Source organism: Ailuropoda melanoleuca, chromosome 4 (genome assembly GCF_002007445.2).
Source record: "Ailuropoda melanoleuca isolate Jingjing chromosome 4, ASM200744v2, whole genome shotgun sequence".
NCBI classification, from domain to species: domain Eukaryota; kingdom Metazoa; phylum Chordata; class Mammalia; order Carnivora; family Ursidae; genus Ailuropoda; species Ailuropoda melanoleuca.
The window spans coordinates 495,530-522,400 of record NC_048221.1 but is presented as its reverse complement, the minus strand read 5'-3'; the positions used below and the strand labels follow the sequence as shown (position 1 = coordinate 522,400).

The window sequence follows — 26,871 nt, the reverse complement described above, 5'->3', positions numbered from 1 at the left end:
GGGGCCGGTCTCCAGACGCCAGAGGAGAGCCGTGTTGGGGCATACACGCAGCCTGACGCTGGGACACACAGTTTCATGCCATGAATTCTCTTTATTATTTCCTCCAGGGCAATGGATCCTCTGAGAGCCTGGGTCCCAGCCGCGCCCCCGCCCTCCCGGCATCTCCCACCGATCCCTCAGATGAGGAAGGCTCAGAGGACCGTCTCGGCCGTGCTGGGGTCCTCCAGGAACCCAGTGATGAGTTTGGGGTGCTGTGGGCGTGGCGCAGGGCCTGCCCCCACTCCGGCCTCCTGCTCGTCGTCGTCCTCCATCCCCTGGTCCTTGGAGAAGTGCAAGAATACCTAGGGGTGGGCGGCCAGAGGGGGGGGTCAGCCCCAGAGCCTGGCCCTCAGCCCCACCTCATCCTCAGCTCCATCCAGGCGCTGCGGTCACCTCCTCTAACGTGGTTTGGCTCACGGAGAAGTCCTCCACGCCGTGCTCCGCCCCGCGCGCCGCCAGCTCTCCAAAGACGCGGGACAGGGCGCAGCGCCCTCCCGGCGGCAGCTGGAAGCGCAGGCGGCTGCCGTGCGCCTCGCGCAGCTCGGCCCCCGGGAACGCCGCCCCCACGAAGGCCAGCGCCGACTCGGACCGCGCTGCGGGCACCCGCAGGGTCAGCGTGTGGCCGGCTCCAAACCTGGGATGGGCGGGTCCGGGTCTGCTGGACACGCTCAAGGCCCGCGGTGCCCTACCACCCGTCCACGCCACCCTACCGCTCACTTCGGGCCCCGATTCCAACACCAGGCCCTTTCCGACCCCACGGGTTGCGCGTCCTCGCCCATTTATAGGCTCACCCCTCCCCGGACCCCGCCCCCAGAGAAAGCGCCGGGAGCTGGGGTCCATGCCAGTGGTCGGCTCGTCCTTGGGGGGTGCAGGCGGCGTGCCGTAAGCCGAGCCCCTGCCCTCCCCCAGGCCCTGCCCCCGCCCCGGCCCCGCCCCCACTCACCAGAAAGACCACCGCCGGGTCCCCCACCAGCGCCACCGCCGTCGCCAGCTTCCTCTTGTTGCCGCCGCTGTAGGTGCCCGCGGGTCGGTCCGCGTACTGCGGGAGCCCCAGGCGCGCCAGGCCCAAGCTCGCTGTCTGCGGGGCGGACGGAGTGAGAGGGCGGGGCAGTGGGGGTGGGGGGCACTGGGCCGACGAAGGGGGAAGGTAAACGAGGGGGGCGGATCCAGGATGAATGAGGGACAGGACCTGGCCCCAGGCAGAGAAGCGCGAAGCCTTCAGCGGGAGGTGAGGTCAAGGCCAGAGTGGGGGGGGGATCGCAACCGGGAAAGTCAGGGGCGGTAGGGAGGGGGCGCGTACAGCCTGCGCTGGATCCACAGAGTGTAGGAGCTGGGGGGCCGCAGGCGCGGTACAGGTGGCCAGGGGGACCTGGAGAGCCAGGGCGGCGCTGCGATCCCAGGGTGGGGGGTCACCTGGGCAACCTGAGCCTCCGGAACACCACGCAGGCGCGCGAACAGCTCCAGGTGCTCGCGGCCGGTCAGCAGCTCGAAGATAGCGTCCGACTGAGGGCAGTAGCCCATGTGGCGGTGTGCAGCGGTCGGGTCCTGGGCCACGCTGGGGGTGGGGGACAGAGGACTCAGGGGAATTGGCTAGGCCCTGGCCATGCTTGGGGGTGGCAAACAGGGGCCTCAGGTCCCACCCACCCCGGACCACTATGGTAAGAGACGGGGTAGGGGGTGTCTCAGGGCCCAGTCCATTTGTGGTGTTGTGGGGGCATTGGGGCTCAGGGCCAGCCCAACCTGCCCGTGCTGGTGAAGCACAGTCCCTGAGCAGGAGAGCACAGGGTGGGGACGAACGAGGGCTTGGGGCCAGCTCCACCCCTGCCCCCGAACAAGCCCCCTCACCTGTGGCCTGCCAGCACGGCCTCACCACCGCTGGGCAGCATGTCCCCGGTCACCATGCGAAATGTGGACGTTTTCCCTGCTCCGTTCATTCCCAGCAGCCCGAAACACTGTGGGTGCCCCATAGACGGCACTCAGCAAGGTCTCAGATCCCTGTCCCTGTGCCATTAATCCCCAGGGTGGGTTTCCCAGTGTCTGCAGGAGGGCTGTGAGCGAGGGGGACCCCGGGACAGATACTGGGGGTGAGTAGGTAGGCATCAAGCTGTCGCTTAGCAGGGAATGGTTGTTGGCATGTGGGATGTATTTAATCAATTCTAGCACCCAGTAGGTATCGTAAAATTCATACACAACAAGGGCTCCATAAAGAGCGAGGCAGGAGCTTTCCGAATTTACCGACACTCAGGGCTACCTAACAGAGGACCCCACAGAGTACGCAGGCTGGGTGCGGGCAGCCCGAGGTGGAGAGGAGGCGCTGGAGAAACAACGACGGCAGCCAGCGCTAACACTCCCCCCTTGTTTGCAGGTGCGTGCTGGCCCCTGGCAGCTGGCCAAGACGTGGCACTCAGCACACCGTGTGCACACAGCGGTTGCTCGAACGCGAACTGGTACAGGGCATGTGTCTGACCAATGTTGGCTGTGGGCAGTGCTTGATACAGGCACATATACGACAGGGTCCAGTAAGTACTGTTACTGCTTGACGGAAGTCTTCATCACTAAGGTGACAGTCAGCACCTCTCCTATACATACACACACAAGCGGGTCCAGCAGTACGGTCGGCTCTCAAATGTTGACACACAATAGGTGCTTGAGTAAGGTTACCAGCACGTGTGTGGCTGCCTGTGGGTGCTCGATAAAAATTTGCTTGGTCTCCGTAGGAGCTTACGAATCCCTCCTGCACACAATAGGTCTCAATAAATGGAAGCATGCAGTAGGTGTTTCCTGAGAGTTTGCTGGCACAAAATAGGAACTCAAATATTGGCAGTCAGTAGTTGCTCAATAAAAGGCAGCGGCACAAGGCAGCTGTTCTCTAAAAGGCAGTGGGTGCACAGTAGGTGCTCAGTAAAGGGCAGTGGGTGCACAGTAGGTGCTCAGTAAAGGGCAGTGGGCGCACAGTAGGTGCTCAGTAAAGGGCAGTGGGTGCACAGTGGGGCAGCCTCTCACTGCCCCTGCACCGGGACCTCTGCCCTGGGCTCTCACCTCACCAGGGGGGATCCCCAGGCATAGGCGGTCGACAGCTGGTGTCCTCTGCCCATGGTACACCTGGGGGGAGGGGAGTTCAGGTCCCTGAGAAAGATGGGTGGGCCAGTGGGAGCTGCCCAACCCCGCCCTCTGCACCCACCTTGGTCAGGTCTCTCAGCACCAACACGTCCCCCTGGGTGGCCCCTTGGACCACCCGTTCCCGCTCTCGGGCCACGTCCTCATCCTCCTCCCCCAGGGGGCGCAGCGACCTCAGCTGGGGTCTGAGGACGGAGATGTCAGTGACGCCCAGCCCCAGCCTCAGCCCTCCCACCCTCCGCCAGTCCCCACTGACTGTGGCAGGAGGCGGTGGCAATGCTGCAGCAGGAGCGTGAAGAGGAGGAAGAGCGGCCCCTGTACCACCATGGCCAAGAGGTTCTTGCCAACCACTTCCCAGCACAGGGGTGACTGGAACTGCCCATCTCCTGTGATGATGGAAGGAGGAATTAGGTCATGGGGGGTGTGGGCTTGGTTTCTGGGCCCCTCCCCACCCAGGTCACCTTGGGTTCTTAAGGAAAAGGACCAAGAACTGGATGGGCCACTCAACTGAGCTCTAATTGGTATAGAAAACAGTGGTATCCCCATCTCCCTTATTTAGGGCCTTAGACCTCTTGTGATACGACCCAAGACAGAACTCGCTTTTATGGCTGCTCTGTGGTACTTCTAACTTGACCCAAATTTGGGGCCACCTAAGACCTCTGGTTCTCTTCCTGGGGGCTGCTGTTTGTCCCTACCCTGTGTAACTGACTTGGCTGGCACTCCCTCACCTAGAGGGAAGTTCTCACCCAAGCGCTCAAAGGCATCAGCCATGGCCTGGTTCCGCACCATGTCGATGAGCCCCCGGCCCAGGCAGAAGTGGGGGAAGATAAGGAAGACCCGTTTCAGGATCCGGCTCACTTCCTGCAGCTTCTGCTCAGGGACAGGAAGAGGGAGGTGGATCAGGGGCTGAGGCCAACGCCCAACCCAGTCCCAGCCTGAGGCCCAGACTTGCAGGGCCCCACCTGGTCAGAGAAGAGCTCGAGCACGAAGGTGGCCATGCTGCCATTGATGCCAATAAAGAGGTTGGTGCAGGTGAGCACTACGTAGGCCGTGCTGGGCACGGAGAAGAAGAAGGAGGCTGGGTACATGAGCGGCGTGATCGACCAGCTGAGGGGCAACAGGAGGCACCAGGTGACCACCCGACAGCAGGCGAGTAGCCCCAAGAGGAGGACAGACCTCCCCTCCCATCGTCCCTGCCATGGGCCTCTTTGTTTGTTTGTTTTTTAAGTAAACTCTACCCCAATGTGGGGCTCAAACTCCCAACCCCGAGATCAAGAGTTGCACACTGCGCCAACTGAGGCGACCAGGCGCCTCGTGAGAAGATGAGCTTTTAAGGCCACCTCGCCACACCATGAAATTAGATCGCGCTGGGGATGGCCTCCGACCTCCATGTTCTCTCCTGGGGAGCTGGTCCGGAGTCCCACGTCCCTCAACAGTATTAGGTGTTGGCGGAGGGGCTGGGGAGGCCTCACCCATAGAGCAGTAGCAGCAGCAGGAGGGCAGGCAGGTTGGCAGGGGCCACATATGCCTTCTGCTGGAAGGCCAGAAAGATGAGCACCACGACGCACGCTGACACCAAGTAGTTACACTGCATTGGAGACGGTATTTACGGCCGTCAGTCTGCAAGGGCGGGAACTGCCATCCTCATCCCTGCGCCCCATCCCAACCTCCCTGTGTTTCTGGTAGCAGGACACGAAGTCTCCCACCATCCCCAAGACTTCACCCAGGCCGTCCTGGACAAGGGCCTGATCGGAAGGGGCCAGAAAGGGGCAGTGGTGAGAGGTGGCCAGACCCCCACCCCTCTAAGCATTCCCCGCACCATGTCCCAGAGAAAGTTGCCGAGCCAGTAAAGAGTGGGTGGCAGGCCCCCCATAAACTGCAGGTGTTTGGCCCGGGTGACGCGTTCCTCGATGAGAACAAGGGTGAAGCTGGCTGGGACGAAAGACATGGCAAAGACCACACAGATGGAGACAAGCACGTCCACCGAGGAGGCCATCCTGTGGGCAAGGGTGCAGGAGCCGTTCAGAGAACGCTGCCCACCCCTGATGGACAAAGGTCCACAGGCTGGTCGGGGAGATGGGCTGGGGCGCGTGCGCTGCTGGGGGAGCCTGGAACCCTTTGAGCCTGATGGTGTCCCGTTCACCGGGCCGGTACACACAGCAAGAGCAGGGTGGAGGGCCGTTCTAGCTCGCTGGGGCAGGGAGGACGCGCCCAGGCAGGACGGAGGCACTCACAGTGCGGCCTCAGACAGCTGCTCCTTGGTGAGGTTCAGGGGGTGGTTGAGCGTGGTGATGCGGTGGGCACGGCGGGCAGGGCCCGGGGGCAGCCGGGCGCGGAGGAGGGCATTGTTGGCTCTGTTGACAAAGGCCACCATGGCGTGCCAGCCCTTGTTGTTGAACCAGATCTGGGGGGGTCAGAGCCGAGGGTCAGGGTGCTGGCGTTGGACCTGCCCCTCCCAGCCAGCTGCCCACGGCCCCGGGTCCCACCTTGAGGCTGTCCTCCGTGTCTAGGCTGTGAGCCCATGCTGTGAGGTTCCTCAGGATGCGGTCGAGGGCCCCGCCGGGCGGGGGGCTCAGCAGCACCTGCAGCTCGTTCACCAAGCGGCTCACCTCCTGCCCTGAGGGCAGGCCTGGCTCTCGGCCCCCCAGGGAGAAGCCCCCATACCTGTGGGGCGGTGGGGTCAGGGGGCAGCAGGTGGAGGCCCAGGAGGGTGGGGCGGGCAAGCCCCCGAGCGGGCAGGCAGAGGGCACGGGAACGGGACCCTCCTCACCTGACCTCATTCACCCACTTCTTGGTCTTCAGGCTGTGGGACAGACAGACAGGAAGGCGGAGGCCGGTGTGAGGGGGATGTGGATGGGACAGAGTCAGTGAGTGACGCTGGGAAGCCGGGGGAGACAGGTGAGATGAGGGGAGGCCCCAGCCCAGGGGACCTCCTCGTTCAGGGGCCCAAGCGACGCCAGGCAAACAGTCCGGGCGGTGGCTCACCCCCGCTGGACCAGGCGCGGGTAGGTCTTCACCAGGAAGTCAGACAGGTTGCGGCCCGTCAGGTTCTGCACCACTTCGCCGGAGCTGGCCAGCGCCTGGGCCGGAGGGGGGCCGCCAGCCGCGGGGGGGCAGTCGGGCAGCAGGCGCCGGGCACCAGGCTGGCTGCACCGGCAGGCCGGGGACGCAGACTCCGGGGTCCAGTTGCCGCTGGCCAAGACGTCAGCGACGTCCGCGGGCACCTCAGGCACCCAAAACTGGCAGACGGCGGGCGGTGTGCACTCAGGCGTCCTGCAGGGCAGGGCCGGGGGCAGGGCTCGGCACCTCACTCACACAGGCTCAGGGACGGGCACGCTCCAGCTCCCAGGCAGGCACGGGGATGCCCCAAACACCCCCCAAGGCCCACCGGCCAGGGCCCAGATGGACGAGCTGAGGCCCGAGAGGGACAAGGGTCAGGCGGGTGGGCCCCCACCTGGTGGAGCTGTTCTGCAGGTGGGCGTCCAGTCCCGCCTCCGCCAGCAGCATCTCCAGCAGGCGGGCACGCTCCGAGTTCCCCGGGGCGTCCTCACTGTGTGTGGGGGGCAGCTCAGAGTCAGGTCTGTGCCCCCGGCCCATTGGCCCGCAGCCCCCTCTCGTCTGTACCCACCTAAAGAAGGACACCTGGGCACCGTACATGCTGGGACTGAGCTGCAGCGCCGGGTAGTATCCGAAAGGAGGCACGATGAGACTGAACACCAGCGCCAGGCCCACGAAGAGGGCAGGCAGCACGATCTGAAGCACAGGCCCATCAGCCACCCTCCCTGCCCTCCCCTCCAGGCTTGCCAGGGTCCTTCCTTGCTCCTGCTCTACAACCATCCATGGCTCCCCAGTACTCTCAATACAGGTGTTCAGGTTGGGGGAGACTTCTGGGGTTAACCAGTCAAATTAGGCCACTGAGTGGGTAACCAAAGCAGAGAACAGGCAGCTACGGTCTCCCGTGCACCCTCTGGGCCCAGCCCCCCTCACCTGTGCAAATAGGCCACGGCGGCTGCGGCGGGCAAGCAGAAAGCGCTTGAGAAGTAGGGCCCGGAGCTGCTGGCAGGTCAGCGCCCAGCCCTGCACCCGGCCCGCGGTGTCTGGCCCAGAGCCCCGCAAGGCCTGTGTTTCCGGGGCAGACAGAGCTGCGGGGGATGGAAGGGTCAGTGCTCGCGCGGTGGCCGACTGGGAGGGGTACCCGGGCTCAGGGCGGGACAGCTCACCAAGCTCCCCGTTCTCCAGGACGGGCTCCTCTGGCAGGATCTTGAGCCGTGTGGTCACATCTGGGCGAGCGTTGCTTGTGCCCGGGTGCCGCTTGTGGCCACTATCTGTGGGGCCGGCAGGGGCCGGGGTCAGGTTCGAGGGCTACCGTTCAGATTAGGGTCTGCGTTAAGGTCAAGGGTCACAGAGGGGTTCGGGAATCAGGGGTGGAGGTCCAGGCTCTGCCTTGGGCCAGACTCCAGCGAGGAAGTCAGGTCCGACTCTGGACCAGGGTCAGGAGGCAAGGACAGGGACCTGCGGCGGCGTCCTCCAGGTCCGCGTCCACAGCACGGCCCTCCACCACCTTCAGGAAGATCTGGGGAGACAGCGGGCGCTCAGCCTGGGACCCCACAGCAGAGAGCCCCCACCCCTAAGACACCGTGGGTCCCCAGGTCCCCCCAAGAGACTCCCCGCCTCCAGCCCTCCACAGGGGCCGCTCCTCCTCCCTGGGATGTGCTGCTGCCCCTAAGCAGGCTGTCCTCATCCTCCCAAGGCTGCAGCCTCCAGGCAGCCCTCCCTCGGCTGCCGCACCTCTTCGAGGCTGGTGTCAGAGATCCCGCAGCTGAGCAGCCCCAGCTCCGCCAGCCGCTGGTCCAGCTCGCAGAAAAGCCTGGCGAAGCTGCCGTCCGCGGCACCGCCGTAGGGCAGCGCCATCACCAGCTTGTGCGGCAGCTCCTCCACCAGCCGCGCCCCGGGCACCAGCCGCTGCACGAGGGACAGTAGCCCAGGGGCACCTGGGTGGACGGGGCGGGGGGGGGGGTGCGTCAAGGGCGCTGGCGCAGCAGGCAGCCTGGTCTCCTGGGGAAGGGGTGCGGCTGGCCCCCGGGAGCCCGTCTCTGCAGCCAGGGGAGGTTAGGGTGAGGCACCGGAGGGCAAGGTGTGACCTGAGGTCGGGCCGGAAGTCCACATGGGGTCAGAGGTCAGCGGGAGGGTTGTGTGTGAGCCCAGCCCAGGCTGGGTTAAAGGGAGGGGCCGGGATTCGGGTTCAACTCAGGGTCAGAGGTCAAGGGTCCAGTTAGGAGTCATGAAGCCCGCTGCCCTGGCCCTCTGAAAGGGCCCCGCCCCGCCAGGTCTCACCAGCTGCACTGCCCTGGCCGCCTGGCTCCCTCTTCCGCCCGGCATCCACGCTATCCTCCAAGCCAGGGTTCCCCTGTGGGCAGAAGGGCACTGGCTGCCACGGCTGCTGGGGCTGGAGCCTTGGCGGTTGGGGGTCAGAGGTCAGCTCCAGCCCTCACCTTGCTGCTGGCAGCCAGGGACGGGGGAACCTTCGCCAGCGTCAGGTAGTAGCCGGAGCCAAGGTGACGGCGCAGGAAGAGTGGGGAACCACAGCAGCACAAGCGGCCTCCTGCCACCACAGCCACACGGTCTCCCAGCAGCTCTGCCTCATCCAGGTGGTGGGTGGAGAGGATTAGTGTGCGACCTGGGCAGTGGGGACCAAGCTGCATATACCATCCGGGCACAAGGTCTTTGCCCAAGCTGTGGCCTCTGCCAGGAGTTGCCTGCCCCATGCATCAAACTCCTATCCATCCCTCAAAACCCTATTCCAAGCACTTCCTCATCAGAAACTTTCTGGCCCCTGAAACAGAATCTAGGGGAACCTGGGCCTCCCCGAACTCTTACCTTCCCGGTATTTGAGCAGCAGCTCCCAAATGCTGCGACGGGAAGCAGGGTCCACACCAGCTGTGGGCTCATCTAGGATGACGACCCGGGAGCCGCCCACAAAGGCGAGGGCCACTGAAAGCTTCCTCTTCATCCCACCTGGGCAGAGACGGGGGTAGGCGTCCCAGCACAACCCTCCCCCTCGGTCTTGGGCAGGGCTGCTGTCCTTCTCTGGGCCCCTTTCCCCACCCTCTGGGTCCCCCAAATCTGATGTCTCCTCTGGCCTCACTCCACCCTCAGGATAACGTCTCGACCCCCCTCCCAGCCTCATGTCTACCGACATGAAGGCTCCTCCCCAGGCTCACCAGAGAGGTGGCGTGTCTGCGTGGCCCGCTTGGGGACAAGACCCACATCCTGCAGCAGACGGGCCTGCTCAGGGCGCCCAGCAGCTGCACTCAGACCCTTCAGCCGCCCGTAGAACCAGATGTGCTCGTCCACGGTCAGCCTGCAGCCGTGGTGAACACAGTGGCCATCGTGGCAGGCAGGGTCCCGGGAGCACCCAGCCCCCCAGGCCCTCCGAGACCCACATGTCAAACAGCACGTTGTATTGCGGGCAGACGCCCAGGTGGGGCCGGATGGCTTCCATGCTGGACTGGACATCGTGGCCCAGGATGCAGGCGGAGCCCCGGGTGGGCGGAAAGAGGCCACTCAGTATGGACCTGGGGATGAAGGGGTCTCAGAGCAGCTGCCCTTCGGAGGAGGAAACGGAGACCCCCAGAGAAGGGGCAAAGGCACTTAAAGGGCACCTAGTATCTGCCCGGACCAAAGGTGTATTATGTCGGGGCGCCTGGGTGGCACAGCGGTTAAGCGTCTGCCTTCAGCTCAGGGCGTGATCCCGGCGTTCTGGGATCGAGCCCCACATCAGGCTCCTCCGCTATGAGCCTGCTTCTTCCTCTCCCACTCCCCCTGCTTGTGTTCCCTCTCTCGCTGGCTGTCTCTATCTCTGCCNTCTCTGCCAAATAAATAAAATCTTTAAAAAAAAAAAAAAAAGGTGTATTATGTCCCCACTTTACAGAGGACGGAAACTGAGGCTCGGAGAACATGATTATCTGTGTTGTGTACCCAGAAGGAACTGGGGGTCCCGTCCCCACTGTAGAGACCCCAGATGCCTCCCCATTGAGCAGATGTGCAAGCCGAAGCCTGGGGGTGGGGGAGCAGGAGCGGGCCAGCTGCTCACAGCGTCGTCGTCTTGCCAGCTCCGTTGTGGCCCAGCAAGGCGGTGATCTGGCCCTGGTAGAAGTCCAGGCTGAGCCCGCGCAGGGCTGGTAGCCGGTTGCCAGGAAAGCGCTTCTCCAGGCCCCGTATGGAGACCCCTGGAATCAGGCCAGGTGGTACCTCTTCCATCAGCACTGCGGAAGGAGGTCAGGTTTAACCGTGGGAGCCCTTTGGGGGGTGAGGGGTGCAGGGGTCGGGGGGGGCTCTGGGGGACCCGGGAGGCCATGAAGGCTGGTCTGTGGAGTCAGCGACCTCTCAGGCTGGGCTCTATAGGGATCAGGGGCGCCCCGGGGAGCCCGGGGAGATGGAGCCATCCAGAGGATTGGGATATCAGGGTGCTGGGTCTTTGGCGGACCTGGGGGATACAGACAGAGCAGCGGCTGTTAGGTCTCCTTGTGCCTCACCCTGTGGGTCCTTCGGGGTGGGAGCTGGGGAGGAACCCTTGGGAGAACGAGGTCCAAACCAATAGCTTCTCCGAAAGGGAAAATTCCACGGTTTGGGGATCCCGTACTGGCCTGGGGGGAGCGGTGTTCAGTTACCTCTTAGCCCATTGCCCTGGAGTGTGCCAGCTTCTGGCCATACGCCTGGGATCAGGGCATCCAGGCAGGAGACCCCATCCACCTGCCTCCGGCCATCCCTCCAATGCAGCCACCTGTGTCTGGGATGCCGGGAAGCCCCACCCTCTCACCTCTGACGGCCTCCGGGTACCAAATGGCCCCTCAGCCCAGCCTCCCTCTGCTGGTGTGCCCAAAAAGTCCCTACCCCAGCCTTAGGGCCCACCTGGGCAGACCGCTTCCAGGTACCAAGTGGCAAGGCCATAGAGCACAGCATCAAGCAGCAGAATGCCGGAGACCTGGGCCAAGCTGAAGACATCGGCCGCAGGCCCGGTGCCTACGTTGTGCCACTGGGCGCCTTCGCCCTGCTCTTCCAGCAGCGCCAGGCTCTCGCAGCCGAACCCGAACGCCACGGGAGACAGAAGGCTCTACGGGGGAGGCAGGTGCGTCAGTGCGTGGGCCCAGCTGAGCAAGCCCCGCCCTTGGCCCAGCCCGGGTCTCACCGCAGCCACGAGAGCCCCGGCACGCAGCTGGTCCCGCCAGGCCACGCAGAGCACGTAGGGCAGATAGAGCACGAAGTAGCCGAGGCCTGCGCAGGCGGCTGCCAGGCTGGCACGGGAGAAGAAGGCGCTCCAGAGGAAGCTCTGAACCACGGTGGCCACGGCGAAAGCCGCCAAGAACAGGAAGACCACGGCCGGGTGGCTATAGGGAAGGATGTCCCCGAGCTGCAAGGGGCAGATACGGCTTGGGTAGGCTCCTGGGTTTGCGGAGGGGCGCCCCGGCCTGCGGGGGGCACCCTCAGCTCGCGGGAAGGCTGACGTAGGCCCACCTTGAGCACCAGCACGAGCAGCGCGGCGCTGAGAAGGAAGGGCGCCAGGCAGCTGAGGAACCAGCCGAGCCACAGCACCGCGCCGCCGAGCCCCATGGCCTGCATCGTGCCCCGCAGCCTCGTTTCCTTCTCGCGCACCACCGCCTTTACCGTCCGCGCCACCGAGTAGATCCAGGCGAGCGTCAGGAAAAGCGGCAGCGACCGGCTCAGGACGCGCAGGAACCTGAGGCAGGGGGCCAGCTGCGGTGGAGGCCAGAGACCCCGGGCCGCCCCCAACCGGTGGGACAGCTGGCACCTGAGATCCCTGTTCCGGCCTTAGGGTCCCAGGTGTCAGCACAGTCCGGTCCCTGCGCCCAGGGACCCCACACCCTCCCGCTCGCGGTCACAGGGAGTGCTCCTTCTAAACCAGGGGCCTGGACGCCATGGAAATGTTCCCCGGGGAGCCGGAGCCGCGGTCCCAGCCTGAGACCTGCGGCCTGGGGGGGTGGGTGGGGGCGCGCGCTCACGCATCATCCACGTGGCAGGGGTAGGGCATCTGCTGCAGGTAGAGGCGGGCCCGGGGCTCGGTGCCGCTGAGCATGCGCACAGCCGCGCGCTCCAGCAGGTCCTGCAGGTACACGAAGCCTCCCCACACATAGCGCAGGTCGGTCAGGGGGTCAGCGGCCGGGCCGGGGTCCCAGAACCTGCATGGGGCAGAGCGGTCTGCTGCCGGGAGAAGCCCGGCCCCACCCACCGTAGACCCCCCCCTGGTCTACGGAGGCCCGGGCTGCGCGTATCAGGGTCTCCGTAGGCGGGATGGCCCCCCCAGTCCCGCCCCCACACTTGGCCCCGCCCCCACCTGTCCCTGATCTTATTGGTTCTCGTGACGGCATCGATGTCCATGCGGATCTTGACGCGCACGTGGCCGGGGCCTGCGAGCTGTGCGCGGTCCACAGGTTCCTCCGGCCCCAGGAAGACGATGCCGGCCCAGAAGCGGCGCTCTGCCAGCAGCTCCAGCGCCCGTGCCACCAGGGCGGCTTCTGAGGGAGCCGCCTCCAGCTTGTCCAGGGTCACACACTGGGGAAGGGCCCGCGCGTGGGTCCTAGGTGCCCGGGTCCCCCCCGAACCTCGGCGTCGGGGCAGTGCTTCTTCCTCGGAGCCCAACTCCGTCACATTTCCGTCCGTCCTCAGGCTTTCCCTGGGATGGGGCGCTGCCCCAGTTTGGTCCCCCTCCCTGGGCTCCCCTCCTTGCCCTCGGATCACCACAGGTCAGGCCCTGCCTACCGGGCTGACAGAGCTCCCAAGCGGATGGCCCCTCACCTCCATCACACGGCCCAGCATGCCCACCAGGTGGTCCACGTCAGCATGGGCCTCCTGCCAGCTGTAGCCGTCCCCACGGGGACCCAGAAAGGCGAGGAGGGCCTTGGTCTGGGCCTGGCCTCGGGATCCCGGCAGCCTCCTTCCTCTGTCCTGAGCTTGCAGGAGCCTCTGGGGGGGAAGGGGGGTTTTGCATGGGGCCTCTGGGGAGGGGAGGGAAGGGGCGGGGAGGAGGGGGTTGCATGGGACACTCCGGGGCCGTGTCACTCCTCTCTTCTCATTCCCGGGGCCTGTCATCACCCTGGACTCCACGACCCGCCTCCACACACTTGCTCAGGAGACCCTGCCCTGCGCTTTGCCCACATCTTGGGCAGGGAAGATGAGCCCAGGGAGGCCATAGGTGAATCCGCCAACCTCCGTCCTGGACCCACCTGCAGCATCGCAGTGTTCCGACTGTCATTGAGGAAGTTGAACAGCTGGGGTCCCAGCGCACCCCACACCTCCTGGATGTCCTTCAACACAGCCAGCTCCTGGAAGGTCCGGTTCACCTGGGGGGGGGGGCACCAAGAGAAATGCCAGGCCAGCCCTTTCAGGATGCTCCCCTCCTCCGAGGACCTGCTCACCTCCCCCGCCCCCCGCCTCTCCCGATTTGCTCCACTGTGCCTCTGACCCCTGGCACACACTGTCCCTCTACCTGCAACCTGGCACACCCTAACTTCTTCAAAACCCTGCTTCCACACCCCATCTCAGGAAGCCTCCCGGGGCAGGGCCCTCCCTCTGGCCTGGCCCACGCTCCCTGGGTGGAGGGAGGAGCCCAGGACACTCCTGCCCCTACCTGGGCCATGAGCTGCCTGGTGAAGTTGGTGTTGGGTGTAAACAGCAGTTTCCCCAGGACCAGCGGCTTCAGACGCCTCCAGAGCAGGCGGGACAGCGGGTGGGCTTCCAGGGACCCCATGAGCTCAGCACAGGCAGGGCCTGGGGCGGGGGCACCATGAAGCCCTGCCCCCGTTCCCAATGCCCCACTTCCCAGACTGGGAACAGAGTCAGTCACTCACTCAGGCCGTCATCGTGTAGGGCAGCTGCTGGCTCCCGCCCCACCAACTCCTTCAGGTGGCTGACCTCGTACCAGTTGAGGGAGGGCCCCCCTGGGATGCTAGGCCCCCGGGCACTGCAGAGGGCCTCTGATACAGCCTCCAGGGGTCCACCTGCTCCTTGGGGTCTCCGCAGCAGCGCCCGCAGCTCCACCAGGCTGGGCAGCGCCAGGAGCTGGAGAGAGGTCACCGGAGGATGCTGGCAGCCCTCCCTGCCAGTGACCAGCCTTAACCAGGGGAGGCACCCTGCCAGAAGCACCTTCTCCCTCTCCCCTTCTGCCCAAGCCCTCCAGAAATGCCCGGGCTGCCCCATCACCTCCCCATGCAAGCAGCCTACCCTTCCGGTTTGTTGGCTGGGGTGGAGGATGAGTGGGCCTCTTACCTCCTGGGCCAGGTCCATTGCTGCGTCCACAAAGCTGCTCACGGGCTCCTGGGCTTGGTCCAGCACAGAGCCCAGGGATCCCTGGGGAGAAAGACACGAGGGCGATAACGACCTTGGCGGAGCTCTCACTAGCGGTCAAGCACTTTGCCACGCTCCATGAGGTCTGTAATCTCATAGACCCCGTTTTACAAACAGGGGAGTGGAGGCTGCGAGGCACGTGGACTTGTTCAAGTCTCTCGGGCTGGATGCATGCTAGACACAGCCTGTCTGGCCCTAACGGGACAAGGAACGTCACTCCAGGTGCCAGGGACAGCCCAAGCAAAGGCCTGGAAGCTGGAATCAGAGGCCCCTGCCCCAGGATGGGGAAGCACTGGGACTTCCTGCGGGCAGCATCCCGGAGTCAGCCTGGTCTCACCCCACCCCGTCTTACCTCTCCAAGCAGCGTCCCCAGTAGCTCAGTGGTCAGGGGTAGTAGGTCCTGCAGTCGGTCACTCGGCTGAGGCCGGGCTGGCAGGAGAACACACAGAAGCACAAGGTTAGGCAAAGCCTGGCCTGAGACAGCCCCGCCCTGTGCCCATTACACAGGTGGGCAGATCGAGGCTCAGAGCACACCCGCCCCCAGCCAAGGGGCCCCTTGGCCTCACCTGCTCCGCCTGCGGCTCTCAGCATTGGCACCAGCTTTCCCAGGCTGGCCAGCGTTCTGTGGGCATTAGGGCCCCCCAGGACAGTGCGGGCATCTACCAGGAGCCGGGAGACCCTGGGGACAGAAGGAGCAGGAGGTGGGGACTGGCAGACACCCCCGTGCCCCGGGGCCACCGCACCCAGTGCCGCTGGCTCACAGGGAGTCCTTGAAGTTGCTGAGCACGCCGGGCTGCTCCGCGGGCGTGGGCTGTGGGAAGCAGGTGTTGTTCACGTTGCAGATGAGACCCTGGAGCCACGGGACGGTGCCAGCCGAGGGCAGCGGCTTGTTGGGGAAGTGGCCTGTGGGGATGCCGGGCATGGGGAGCTTTGCCTGAATCTCCACCGTGCTCACCCCCGACAGCACGCTCACTTGGACTTTCAGTGGGTGCCCAGTCTGTGCTCTCTGACGCTCACTGGGGCCCCTGTGGATAGGGTGGCCCATTGCCGACCTCCCCCCTCACGCACACAAAAAGAGACTGGTCCCTGGGGGGCTTACATTCATGGTGCTCAAGAGGGGGGTGGGAGTGGCGGACAGCCACCAGGATGAAGAAGAGAAAGAGAGGCCACAGCAGCTCCACCAAGAGCTGGACCTGGGAGAGGGGCAGAAGAGGCGGGGGAGTGGGGGACAGTGGGGGCCCCGGCCCCTCCGCCCTGGCCGGGCCCATCCATCTGGGCATTACCGGCTGTCTCCTGCGATACAGGAAATTCTTCCAAAGCAGCAGCATTAGCTGCGTCCAGAAGGCCATGGTGGGAGTGGACAGAGCCCACGGACGAGCAACCGGCTGAGGACGTGCTGTGTGGCCGCGGGCACATCCTGACCCTCTCTGAACCTCATTCCTCTATCCCATAGCGCAGTTCCTGGAAGCTCTGCTTGGAGCCAAACAGTAAGCACTTATTAAAGGGTGGCGCTGCCCCTGGGGGCGGAATGAGCCAATGGGAGCTCTGCCCGAAGCTGTCCCCGCACCTGATTGGTTGTCTGGGCTGTCGCTCCCTGCGGGGCGGGGGCCCAAAAAGCTATCAACTAATCTTCAGCTGGAGGAGTCTCGGTTCAACTCCGTCGTCGCCAGGCTCCACCCTGAGCTCCCTCGGGGGCCTCCAGGTCCTGGCCCCCCGCCTCACCCCGGGCCGTGGGCAGGATCCCCCCAGCCCCGGCTCTTGCCCAGTGGTAAAGGCCAAGTGTTTACCGTGCTGAACATTTTACACGCCTGGCTGGAAGCAGGGCCCCCAGACGGACAAGCAGCGTCACCCCGGTGGGGGCAGGGCCCCCGCTCTACCCACCCCTCATGTATTATTTATCGCTGGGAAGAACCGCGGGCTCCCAAGATAAGTAAGGAGAAGAGGCAGCGATGCGGGCTACTGGAACTAGCGATTCCTGATGCCGCCCCTTGGCTGGAACTGCCCAGCGCCGGCCTCCTGCGTTGTCGTGCCGAAGAGGCACTGAGGCCGGGCGGCTCCACAGGCCACGCAGGAAGCTGGAACCAGGAGCCGGGACCCCCGGCACCCCCGCCGCGGGCCCCGCTTTCCCTCCGCTGGGAGCTGGGGCACCGGGCTTGTAGGAGCTCCAACGGGCAGAGGGGCTGCAGGTGCACGTTGGCAAGCCCCTCTCCGCTGNGGGTGCACGTTGAAAAGCCCCTCTCCGCTGCGTCCAATGCCCAGGCTCCTGCTCGAGAGTCGGTGGTCCGTCCCGCCGCCCCTCACACTCGCGGGCGGGGAGCGAAGGTGAGCGAGAGTCTGCACTCCGCCCTCACCCCTTCATTCCCAGGGAACGCGCCTCCCTCCCCCCCACCCCGCACCCCGGCATCCTCGAGTCTCGAGTCTCGGAGCCGGCCTCTCTCTCAACGGGACCCTCTCACCTCTGCAGCCCCCACCTCTGGCCGCCTTCCCTCCGCCCGACAGCGGCCCGGGGTCACGGCCCCTTTAAGATGAGTCTCCCGCCGCTGGCCCTAAGCCCCCAGAAATAGACCGCCTTCACCACCGAGGCCCACGGCCGCGCCCAGCCCCGCCCCTGCCCGCTACTATTGGCTGCCGTCCCCGCCACTCACAGGCCGGGCCTGTGGGAAGCCCCGCGCGCCTTGGGAGGAGGCCGTGAGGAGCCGGGTTTCTTAAAGGAACCGCTCTCCTCTTGCTGCGTCACCGTGGGGCGCTGGGTGGTCGGCCCACCCAACGCGGGCCGACCTTCGGACACGCCGGCCAGGCTGTCTCCCCACATTGCATAACAGCCTGCCGTGCCGCAGCTCTCTGTCGACGGAGGTCCCTTTCTGTCCACTCTCCCCTGGGGGACCCGGATCCTAGCCAGACTCGCTCCGTGACCCTGGGACTCCCATTTGTCCGTCCGCAAGGTGAGGGCTCGACTGGTCATCATTTGTTCATTTGTTCATCCCACAAATATTCCTTTAGTCCTACAGTGGGCCAGGCGATGGCAGGAGGGGCAGGGGGCCCACGACATTCTAAGATTAGAGTCCTGGGTCATAAGGGTCACGCCATTTTGAGGAATACCTCCGGAACCCATTCGAGAAGATTGAATAGATTTCCGGAGCTCGAGGTGAAGATGATACAGGTGTATGGACCCGCAGCCCCGAAGGCAGCTGGAGGGTGAGATGTATGGGGGGGAGGGGAGTGTGTGGAAAACGGAGGGGGTTTTGGTGTTGGGGCTTTGGGGATGGATAGGAGTTTGCCAGGCAGGGAACTCCAGGCTGAGTGAATGGCACAAGCAGAGGCCTGGAGGCTGGACACCAGAGCTGTCTGTGGGGCTGGGAGATCCTTTCCGACCAGCCTCTTCCCTCCACCCCAGGTCCTGACCCTCAAGTCCCTTTTCACCCCACACTCACCTGCCCGCCCTGGGCTTCGGCTCCTCCAAGGCAGCTGTGAGGACCTGCTAGAGGCTGGCCCACTGCCCCACCCCAAGGCTCCAGGGCCCCAGGGGCCCCCCACCGGGATCCAAGCCAAGCCCCTCCCCCCAACGGACTCCAACTCCACCAGCAGTTTCTTCCTAAAAAGAGGTTTTTTATTGCCTTTGGTCCACAGTTGACATTTCACATTATCTCTTGGTCCCAGGGCTCCTGGATGGGGGCCAGTCCCCGGGGAGGACCTCGGGGTGGGGATCTCTGTGCAGTACTTGGCAGAGGAGAGGAATGGGGACAAGTACGGGAAGGTGGGTGGGGGGCTGGCTTTGCCTCGACCACTCAGAACTCTATTGTCCTGCCTGGGCCTCAGTTTCTCCACGACCCCTGGACAGGGCCAGAGAAATCCAGTTCCTCACAAGACCTCAAATATTTTGGACTGCGGCTTGGCCCTCTCCCTGCGGCTGGGACCTTCTTCCTTCCCAGCATCCCCTTCCACCATCCCCCCACCATGGCCCTGCAAAAAAAAAAAAACAAAAAAACAAAAAAACAAAAACCTTTTTTTCTTTCATTACAACTGTCTGAAACTCTTGTGGGTACAGAAACCACAAACTGATCAGCAGAGAAAAGGGAAGAGAAGGAGAGGCAACCGGAAACCATTCAGGGCTGGTCCCCTCCCTGCCCCGGTTTCTTTCCCCAAACCCCCACGGCTCAGCCCAAAGCCTGCTGGGAAATCTGCGGCCCGCACGAGCCCCGCACCCTGCGCAGATCTGCATGGGCCTTCACCCCTTCCCCATAAACCCTCAGCTGGCAGCGCTCAGACAAGGAGAAAAACAAGACTAAAACAGAAGAACCCAAAAACCACAAGGAGCGATGTGGGGACACACCCCGCACGGGGCGCCTCAGTAGTCGGCCTCCTCCTGGTGGTGGTAGGGGGGGTACTCTGGGGCCTCCCCGGGGCCTGGGCAGTCGCCTGCAGCCGCCGAAGCCCCATCGGCCACAGGGCCTTGCGGGCAGTACTTGGGGTCGTAGATCTGCCGGCCCAAGCCAAAGACCTGGCCACTCTGGTTGGCGCCCTGCGAGTAGCCCATCTGCAGGGACATGGAGGAGTTGTCGCACTTGTCCGTCCCCAGCTTGGTATCGTAGATGTGCCGCCGCGTCCCAGGAGCCGTCATGCCCACCTGGAGAGGGCGGAGCGCGCGTCAGGGCTGGAACAAGATGGGGGGGGGGCCCGGGAGCCCAAATCCCCCCACCATCCCCAGCTGTCTCTGGCCTCAGCACAACTTGCTCCGGGGTCCTTCCCCACCCCGCTTGGACACCCTCTTTTCTGCCTCTATGCTGGGTGGACCCCCATGACCAGTGACCCCCTCCCTGGGACCCAGGGGCATCTGGGTCCAGCTCTCCCTGCCAGCCAGGAAGCTCCCCAGGTTGGGGCCGAGGTCCCCCGAGAGCCCGAGAGTTCCAAGACCCTTATACGGATACGTGCAACGTGCAGGAGAAGTGAGAATCGCAGGGTCTCAAGACACCAGGATACCAGTCCTCTGAGGGAAAATGAGGCCCAGAGCCCGGTGGTAACTTCCCCGGGGACACACGGCAAGCTGAGACAGAGACAGAGGAGCCACAGGCCCAGAGGCAGGAGCCAGACCCAGTGTGGGATTCTCAGTGGGAGGCGCCCACGGGGACACGGAGGAGACCACGGGGGGTGGCATGCTGGGGGGACCGGGCGGGAGCCCCACCTGGCTGGCACACTTGTTTGTGCCCATCTGGAGGCTGATGGTTGAGTGGTCCATGGGGGGCAGGATATGGTTCTTGGGGTCGTACAGATGCCTTCTGGTGCCGTAAGCTGTCATGCCCGACTGGCTGGCGCACTTGTTTGTGCCCATCTGTGGGGAGGCAGGCAGGAGAGGTCAGGCTGCCCCTCCCCGCCCTAGATCCGGCCCTGAACTGGGGGGGGGGCAGGGCTGGAGGCAGCGGGAGCCCACCTGGAGCCCAATGACGCACTGGCCCGCCTTCATGGTGGCATCATCAAAGTTGCGCTCCTGCTTTTCTGAGTATTTGACCCCGATGTCCACGCCACTCTGCAGCCCCTTTGTTTTGGCCTGGAGGGGAGGGTGGTGGGAGTATCAGGGAGGGGCAGCCGGAACCCTCAAGCCAGGCCCCGACCCGTGAGACCCTGGGGATTGCGCTCCAACTTGCCCCCGGCCCACCTGCCGCCCAGCCATCTCACCGCAGGGCACAGCTCAGGACAGGAATTCTGGGAGGAGTCCTCACCAGCCACCCTCTGCCTCTTTCCATCACCTCCTGCTACCCAACCCTCCAGGACCTACCTGCTCGCCCCACACCTGCCCCCGCCCTTGCCCCTCCCTGGTCCTCCCGCCTCCACTCCCCACGCGGCCTCCCCGGGGGTCCTCCTGAAAACACCATTGAGAGGCAGTTCCCTCCTCCTGAAACGCTGTCCCAACCCCCCCCACACATGGGTCCGATTCCCCCTTCTTCCGGCTGCTTCTCACAGTTTACAACTTATCAGCTATAGGAAAGTGACTGAAGACTGAACCCTAGTGTCGGCTCAGGCCCCCGGCGGATGGCGCTGTGTCCGCTGAGGCTCGCAGCCTCTGACAAGCCGCCCGGCTCTGGCCCAGAGCGCTGGTGGAAGGGCACGCTGCCCGGTTCGCCGCTGAAGCCCAAGTGCCCGGCACCTCGGGGCAGGAATGAATCTGGGGCACCTGTAAATGCACGCGGACATCTGCGCGGGGCCCCGGTGGGTGGCTGCCTCTCTCTGGGCCTCACCTTCCCGGCCAGGGCAAGAAGGGACACTTGCACCTGTGTCATGTTCCCGCTCTCAAACAGGTCGTTGGCCTCGAACAGGTCCACAGGGTTCATGCCGTAGCTGACCATGGCCTTGATGAAGGTGGACAGGTTTTCCAGCTGGGGGGAGGCAAGGGGCGGGCCATGAGGCGACCCTGGCATGCCACCCTGCCGGGCAGACGCGGTCCCTGCGCTCCCTGCTCGTGCCGCCGCCAGCCCCTCACCTGGTGCCAGTTCTGCATGGAGCGGTTGATCTTGGGGACGGAGCCGGGCTGTAGCTTATTCATGAGTCTGGGGGGCACACATGGGGAACCTCCGTCAGTGTAGGGGAACCTCAGAGACCCGACACACTAGCTCTACTCTTGGCCACACCCATGCCTTCCCAAGCAGCCTCGCTGCCCTCTCCAGGCCTCAGTTTCCCCTCCTGCGATGCACGCTTCACCCGCAAGAAAGCAGAGGTCCAGGAGCGATGGCGGCCGGTGTCAGCGCCACGGCTGGGGTGTGGGGGGCGGTGAACCCAGGAATTCCCACTCCCGGCGAAGCGCACAGGCTCTCCCACTCCAGGGAGGACGGAAGGTAAGGATTCTCGTGCTCAGTGACACAAGAAGATGGAAGACAAAAAAGACCCGAGACCCGTTGCCGGGACAGCGAGCAGGCGGAGCGTGACTGCAGGGCGCAGGACCGGAGGGCGACCAGCACACGCACTCACGTGCACAGGATAATTCCATCTTTCAGACCCTTCTGGAAGTCGGGCCCGATAGAAAGCCCCGTGAGTCCCTCGATCCAGCTGCGGAGCTCCGCCTCCTTCTGGGGGTCGTACTTGGACTGGAGCTGGAGGGGCAGAGGGCACAGGGATGGGGTGAGCCCAGGGCCCCACCCAGCAGCCCCGGGGAGCTCACACAGAGACCTCACACGGCCAGCCCTCCCCTTCCCCATCACCAGCAGGGACAGGACACTCACGGGCGCGGACACCCCCTCCCTCTGCCTCACAGACAGGCTCCTTCAGGGGACCATCCCCCGAGGGACCTGCCCCCTTGGCCCCTTGGCCCCTCGCGCTCCCTGCACTAGAGAACTGCCTCTTCTCCGCTGCTGTTTTTAAACTGCTGTGAGATGCATGTGACGTTTACCATTTTAACCATTTTAAAGTGAACAGTTCGGTGGTTTTTAATACACTCACAATGTTGTGCAATCATCTCCTTGGTCTAGTTCCAGCACATTCCATCACCCCAAAAGAAACCCTGTCCCCATCAGCCATCACTCCCCGTCCCCCTCCCCAGCCCGCCACTTCGAACCCCCTTCCTGTCCGTGGACAAGCCTGTTCTGGACGTGTCACACCCGTGGACTCACACGCCGTGGGGCCTTCTGTGTCTGGTTCCCTCCCTGAGTGTCGTGGGCTCAGGGTCCGTCCCTGGGGCAGCGCGTGTTGGCGCCCCGCTCCTGCTCGCGGCCGAGGGACGTGCCCGTGTGTGGATGGATGCGTCATGTTTATCGGTTCATCCATGGATGGACATTTGGGTTGTTTCTACCTTTTGGTTACTGTGCACAATACTGCTATGAACACCCATGTACAAGGGTTCAATCCTTGTGGGTATATATCTAGGAGTGGAATCGCTGGGTCATGTGGTAACTCCGTGTTTAGCATACTGAGGAATTACCAAACCCTCCTCTGTTCCTTCAACTGACCATACCAGTTACTGCCACAGGGCCTTTGCACAAGACGTCACTTCTGACTCAGATGTTCACATGGCTGGGTCCCTTCCTTCAATCCACTCACCAGTCCAGCTTGAAGGTCACCTCCTTGAAGACGGCTTCCCTGAATACCCCGGCTGTGAAGGCCTCCTCATACCGCTGTCTCCCCCACCCTGTTTAATTTTCCTTCTAGCTTTTATCTTTACACAAAATCCCTCCTTGCTTATATGATCCACCCTCAAACTTGCCCCCCAGCTCAGTGTTGTCTCCACAGTCCCTGGAGGGTGGGATAAAAATGCTCACGGTCCCCCATTGGTGCACACCCATTACCCACAAACACACACACATACACCCTGTTCCTAACGGCAGCATCTCAGGGCACCAAAGGCCAGGAAAGCCAGGGACCCAGAGAAGCCCCAGTAAGTCAGGGAGACCCAGGCCAGTGTGCGGTGCGGGCAGACGCGGTCAGCCCCAGGGCGGCTCCTGGAGAGGGGAGGTATGAGGCTGAGTCCAGTCCCCGTTCCGCTGCAGACTGTCCAGTTCAGTGGGCTTTCTGCTCTCCACCCACATAGATCCTTGCCCTGGACACTTCCCTTCCTGTCCTTCTGCCCCAACCAGGGGACCGGGACCCCAGAGCCACCCTCTGCAGACCCAATGCCTACTCTCAGCTCTGCTCCCGACTCCCTTATGACCGTGGAAACCGTTCTCTCCCTGTGCCTCAGTTTCCCCATCTACTTTTGGAACTGTTTGTACAAGGGCCTCCTGAACCAGGCCCCACCTCTTGGTTCCTGCATGTAAACCCCATGGCGGCTTGGGATCAGGGCCGAGCTGACCCGAGCGCCGCAGAGACAAAGGCAGGGAGGCCGGCCGGCTAACTTGATCCTCCACCCCTCCCTCGCCCCCGTCCCCTGGTTCCCACAGCCCTGCAGCCCTGCCCTGAAGAATGAGAAGCTGAGCTCAAGGCTCGTCTGGACACCTGGCACACCTGCCCAGCTGGGCCGGCTCCCTGGTGGCTCCTGGAGGCCGGGGTCCTAGCCAGCCCCGCCTGCAGCAGCCGCCCTCACACACACCACGCCCCCCCACACACTGTCCAGCGGCCTTCAGCACATTCCTCCTTACCACAAACTGCCAGGAATGCAGCTGTTGGCTCCCTGCTAAATCGGGACCAGCTGTTCCCAGAGCCCCAGACCCCCCAGCCGGCCGGAAATCGATGACTGCTCAGGGACACAGTGGACATCAGCCTCCCTTCATGCCAACCAGCCAGGGGTAAACTGAGGCACACAGGGCTACGCAGAGGGGTCCAGAGGTCTTAACGCCCTTTGAAGTAGCTGGTAAAGGGGACAGGAGTGGGTTTCAAGCCATAGGAAGCTGGCTTCCAATCCTGGTGCGGCCCGAGTGACCCTGGCAAGCTAGTCATTGCCCTGCCCGTTCTCCAGACCTGTAAACTGAGGGCTGGTCACGGGGAGCCTTCTGAGCTCATCCCAGACAGAGCAGGTCTCAGCATGCCCCAGCCCACTCGGTCTGCGGAAGCTGCCTGCACACCCGCCAGGGTGCCACCCACTTCCTGCCACCCCAGGGGAGACGCAGGGGCTGCCTGCCAGGACCGGTGGCCCCCAGACGCTGGAGGCAGCGGGTCTTGGTTCGAGTTCTGACTCGGCCGCCCACAAGCTGTGTGATTCTGGGCAGCTGCTGGGACATCTCTGAGCCCCAGGAACAAACCCATGGGGCTCTTAAGCTTCCTTGGCATCGAGCGGGGCAGCACACCCGTGCCCGCACCGGCGGTGGTGTGTAAACGTTCACCCCATGCAATCGTTGCTGGAGCAGAGACGAGTGTGCTTAAGGAAGATTCTGGAGCCTCAGTTCCTCAAGCCTCAGCCTCCTTCCGTCTAGAGGCTGGAGGGAGGCTCCTGGGAGCTCACAGAGGCCATGCGGTCTCCCTCCGGTCTGTGGCCACCAGGGTGCCAGTGGGGCAGGTGCCCGTGTGCGGCTGGGCTGGCAGGGCTCTCCATGCCTTCCACATGCCCAGGCAGGCTCCCGGGGGCTGCTGGCTGTGGGGCCACATTCCCAGGTGTCTGGAGCGAGGGTGGGCAAGGACGACAAACTCCCATCCGGATGGAAGGGCCTTGAGCGATGGGCCTAGGACATCTCCCTGGTTCTGGGATCACCCCCTGCTCCCCCTTCCCTAGGACGGACCCTGCTGTGTGACCCTCCACAGTGTCTGCCACTCTCTGACCAGATTAACAAGCGCTTTCTTAAAAGTGGCCCCCCCAAGCCCCATCCCGTGCTTCCAGGTTTTAGGGTTACATTCAGGGGGCCCCGTGCATCCTGTAGACCCCTTTGCCGTTGCTTTAACTCTGTCAGATGGGGACAAAGAGAAGGTACCAGGGAGCAGCTGGGCAGCCCGTCCGTTTCAACTTCCCCCTCGGTGTTGTCCCCCCCCAGGTGTTAGAGGTGGGGAAATTCCTGTGGGGGGGCCACACTCTTTCAAAACAACGCAGGGCCCGCTCCCTTCCCCTCCTGAAGCTTGTGTGGCCAGGGAATGAGGAAGGGGCCGCCGGGGTCCCCTCAGACCCTCAGGGCATTCTCAAGTCCTGGCAGCGCTGGAGGGGCCGCCGGCTGTGGGGCTGAGAGTGAGGGAGGGGGTTCAGACGGGGCAGGGCTGGAGGAAGGGGTGAGACCCAACCGCCCCTCGATGTTGGGGGTGCCGGACCGCAGACCTGACCGCTCCCCCGGAGTTGAGGGAGCCTCGGGGAAGATGCCCCCGGCACACCAGACGTTAGGGGGGAGGGGGCCGTTCTCCCGGGGCTCACGCTGGGGAGCCTGGCGGGGGTCCCGGCCTCGCCCCGCGGAGCGTGCGACGGCCTCGCCCGGCGGGCCCGGGGGCGCGCCCCTCACTCACCCGGTTCTTGACCTCGGCCGACAGCCCGTACGAGGGCCCCTTGTTGAACTGCGTGGAGCTCATGGCTGGCGGAGCGGCGGGACGCGACGGGACGGGCCGGGCCGCCTGGGCGCCGGCGGGGGACGCGCGGGGCTGGGCGCCACGCCCCCGCCGCTGATTGGCCCCCGGCGCACATGTCCTTATAAGGCCGGGACGCGCCGGATTCCTGCGGCCCGCACTTCCTGAGCCCCCTCGCCGCCCCCGACCCCCGCCCCGGCGGAGCACCCTGTCCCCGCGGCCGCAGGGGCGCCTCGGCCCCGCGGAACGGCCGGGCGACGGAGGCAGGGGCCCCGGACCGCCAGAACCAGGCAGTCCTGTCCTCTCCCTGCTGGGAGACCCGAGGGGGCTCTGTCACCCTTCTGCGCGGGTGATGGGGATTGTTGAGCGGGACTCCCCTGGGGCACGAATGAGGACCCCTCTCTGTCGCACGGAGGCGCCTCCCGCTCTACCCCCTTCCGGGGAATTCCCACAGCCGTGGTGGACAAGGGAACTGTCCGTCTCAAAGGAGGGGCCATTGGAGCTGGGGCTTTGATGGATGAGTAGGAGTTTGCCAGTCCGAAAGGGACAGTGTTCCTGGCAGAACAAAAGGTGCAGAGCCCTGAAGAGACTGTCAGTGGTTGAAGGCATGTAGAGATGAATCAGACAGGTTAGGGAAGGGGGGTTGGAATGAGAAGGGGCTTTGAATTTCCCACAGAGGAATGATAGGGAATGGTGAGGGAATAGAGCAGAGACTTGAGGTCAAGAGATGTCCAGGGGGTAGAAATGACACTGTCAAGTTTTCCAGGCCAGGCACACACTTGGTGCTCAACAGGTGGTGTGTGCGTGTACAGATAAATCAATAAATTAATAAATAAATGACAGAATAAATGAATTCACGTGTTCAGTAACTCATTCATTCATCCACTGACACAACTACTCACTGCTCGAATGCTCCCTGCCATGGCTTCTGGGCCAGTCCCTTGCTAGGAGATGCTGGCTCACGGGAGACCTTAGCTCTGGCTCTCCCCATTCCTGGAAAGACGGAGCTGGGCACAGACTCCCACCCCTGCCCCATGTGAGCAAGTCCAGGACAGAAAGAAGAGTCTGAAAGAGGGATGGAGGAAACTGGAGGGGAAGTGGGGGCTCCGCTAGAGGTGTCAAAGAAAGCTGCATATAAGAGGGGACATGGGAGATGGGGTTTTAAAGCATGAGTAGGAGTTTGACACATTTGACAAGCAGCTCATTGGGCTCTGTGAGGGCTCAGAGACGACTCACCCCCACCCCTTCCCTGGGAAGAACACCTCCCTGGTTCCTCACTCCCTGCGTATCTGTTACCTCTCTGCCTTTCATTGTCCCATCCATCTATTCAGGGTTCAAGTCCTAGCGGGTGGTTTGGGTGAGTCCCTTGGGTCCCAGTTTCCTCGTCTGTTAAAGGGGGAACCAGTGCCCAGTGGGGAATCAACAATGAGACAGTGCGACTCTGAGTGTGGGAATAGTGCA

The 26,871-nt window shown here is 63.9% G+C and overlaps 2 protein-coding genes and 1 long non-coding RNA gene across 3 annotated transcripts; 1 reads left to right on the top strand and 2 right to left on the bottom strand.

The window, feature by feature from the left end:
- Positions 1-71: 71 nt before the first annotated feature.
- On the bottom strand, positions 72-17,118 carry ABCA7 (ATP binding cassette subfamily A member 7). Its single transcript, XM_034657364.1, has 46 exons — positions 16,974-17,118; positions 15,801-15,987; positions 15,617-15,710; positions 15,279-15,420; positions 15,084-15,196; positions 14,870-14,946; positions 14,440-14,520; positions 14,022-14,232; positions 13,802-13,941; positions 13,398-13,514; positions 12,970-13,137; positions 12,509-12,726; positions 12,177-12,353; positions 11,671-11,893; positions 11,345-11,566; positions 11,068-11,269; positions 10,692-10,802; positions 10,250-10,421; positions 9,600-9,731; positions 9,378-9,517; positions 9,034-9,171; positions 8,649-8,833; positions 8,491-8,563; positions 7,945-8,147; positions 7,669-7,729; positions 7,377-7,481; positions 7,144-7,298; positions 6,785-6,909; positions 6,611-6,706; positions 6,142-6,429; positions 5,927-5,959; positions 5,643-5,820; positions 5,391-5,560; positions 4,976-5,153; positions 4,629-4,744; positions 4,119-4,263; positions 3,903-4,026; positions 3,413-3,542; positions 3,221-3,341; positions 3,079-3,141; positions 1,885-1,991; positions 1,453-1,594; positions 983-1,117; positions 843-897; positions 433-809; positions 72-341 (listed from the first exon to the last, which is right to left on the bottom strand). The coding sequence occupies exons 2-46, from the start codon at positions 15,864-15,866 to the stop codon at positions 192-194; spliced, it is 6,459 nt and encodes a 2,152-aa protein (XP_034513255.1). The 5' UTR covers positions 15,867-15,987; positions 16,974-17,118; the 3' UTR covers positions 72-191.
- Positions 17,119-17,260: 142 nt separating this feature from the next.
- LOC117801817 lies at positions 17,261-18,494 on the top strand. Its single transcript, XR_004624537.1, has 2 exons — positions 17,261-17,712; positions 17,912-18,494. It is a non-coding gene; the product is annotated as an uncharacterized LOC117801817 (long non-coding RNA).
- On the bottom strand, positions 18,107-25,508 carry CNN2 (calponin 2). The gene is made up of 7 exons (XM_034657362.1): positions 25,354-25,508; positions 21,475-21,596; positions 20,990-21,056; positions 20,748-20,885; positions 19,943-20,059; positions 19,697-19,843; positions 18,107-19,141 (listed from the first exon to the last, which is right to left on the bottom strand). Exons 1-7 carry the CDS (start codon positions 25,414-25,416, stop codon positions 18,863-18,865), a joined length of 933 nt encoding a protein of 310 aa, XP_034513253.1. The 5' UTR covers positions 25,417-25,508; the 3' UTR covers positions 18,107-18,862.
- Between the last annotated feature and the right edge of the window lie 1,363 nt (positions 25,509-26,871).

Coding starts and splice junctions, on each gene's coding strand:
- ABCA7 (XM_034657364.1), bottom strand. CDS start 15,866: ATGGCCTTCTGGACGCAGCTAATGCTGCTGCTTTGGAAGAATTTCCTG. Junction 5,561..5,642: donor ACACGGAGGACAGCCTCAAG/GTGGGACCCGGG, acceptor TGACCCCCCCAG/ATCTGGTTCAACAACAAGGG. Junction 4,745..4,975: donor GCAACTTTCTCTGGGACATG/GTGCGGGGAATG, acceptor TCTCCAATGCAG/TGTAACTACTTGGTGTCAGC.
- CNN2 (XM_034657362.1), bottom strand. CDS start 25,416: ATGAGCTCCACGCAGTTCAACAAGGGGCCCTCGTACGGGCTGTCGGCC. Junction 21,597..25,353: donor CGGCCGAGGTCAAGAACCGG/GTGAGTGAGGGG, acceptor CTGCCCCTCCAG/CTCCAGTCCAAGTACGACCC. Junction 20,886..20,989: donor CCATGCAGAACTGGCACCAG/GTGAGGGGCTGG, acceptor GCCTCCCCCCAG/CTGGAAAACCTGTCCACCTT.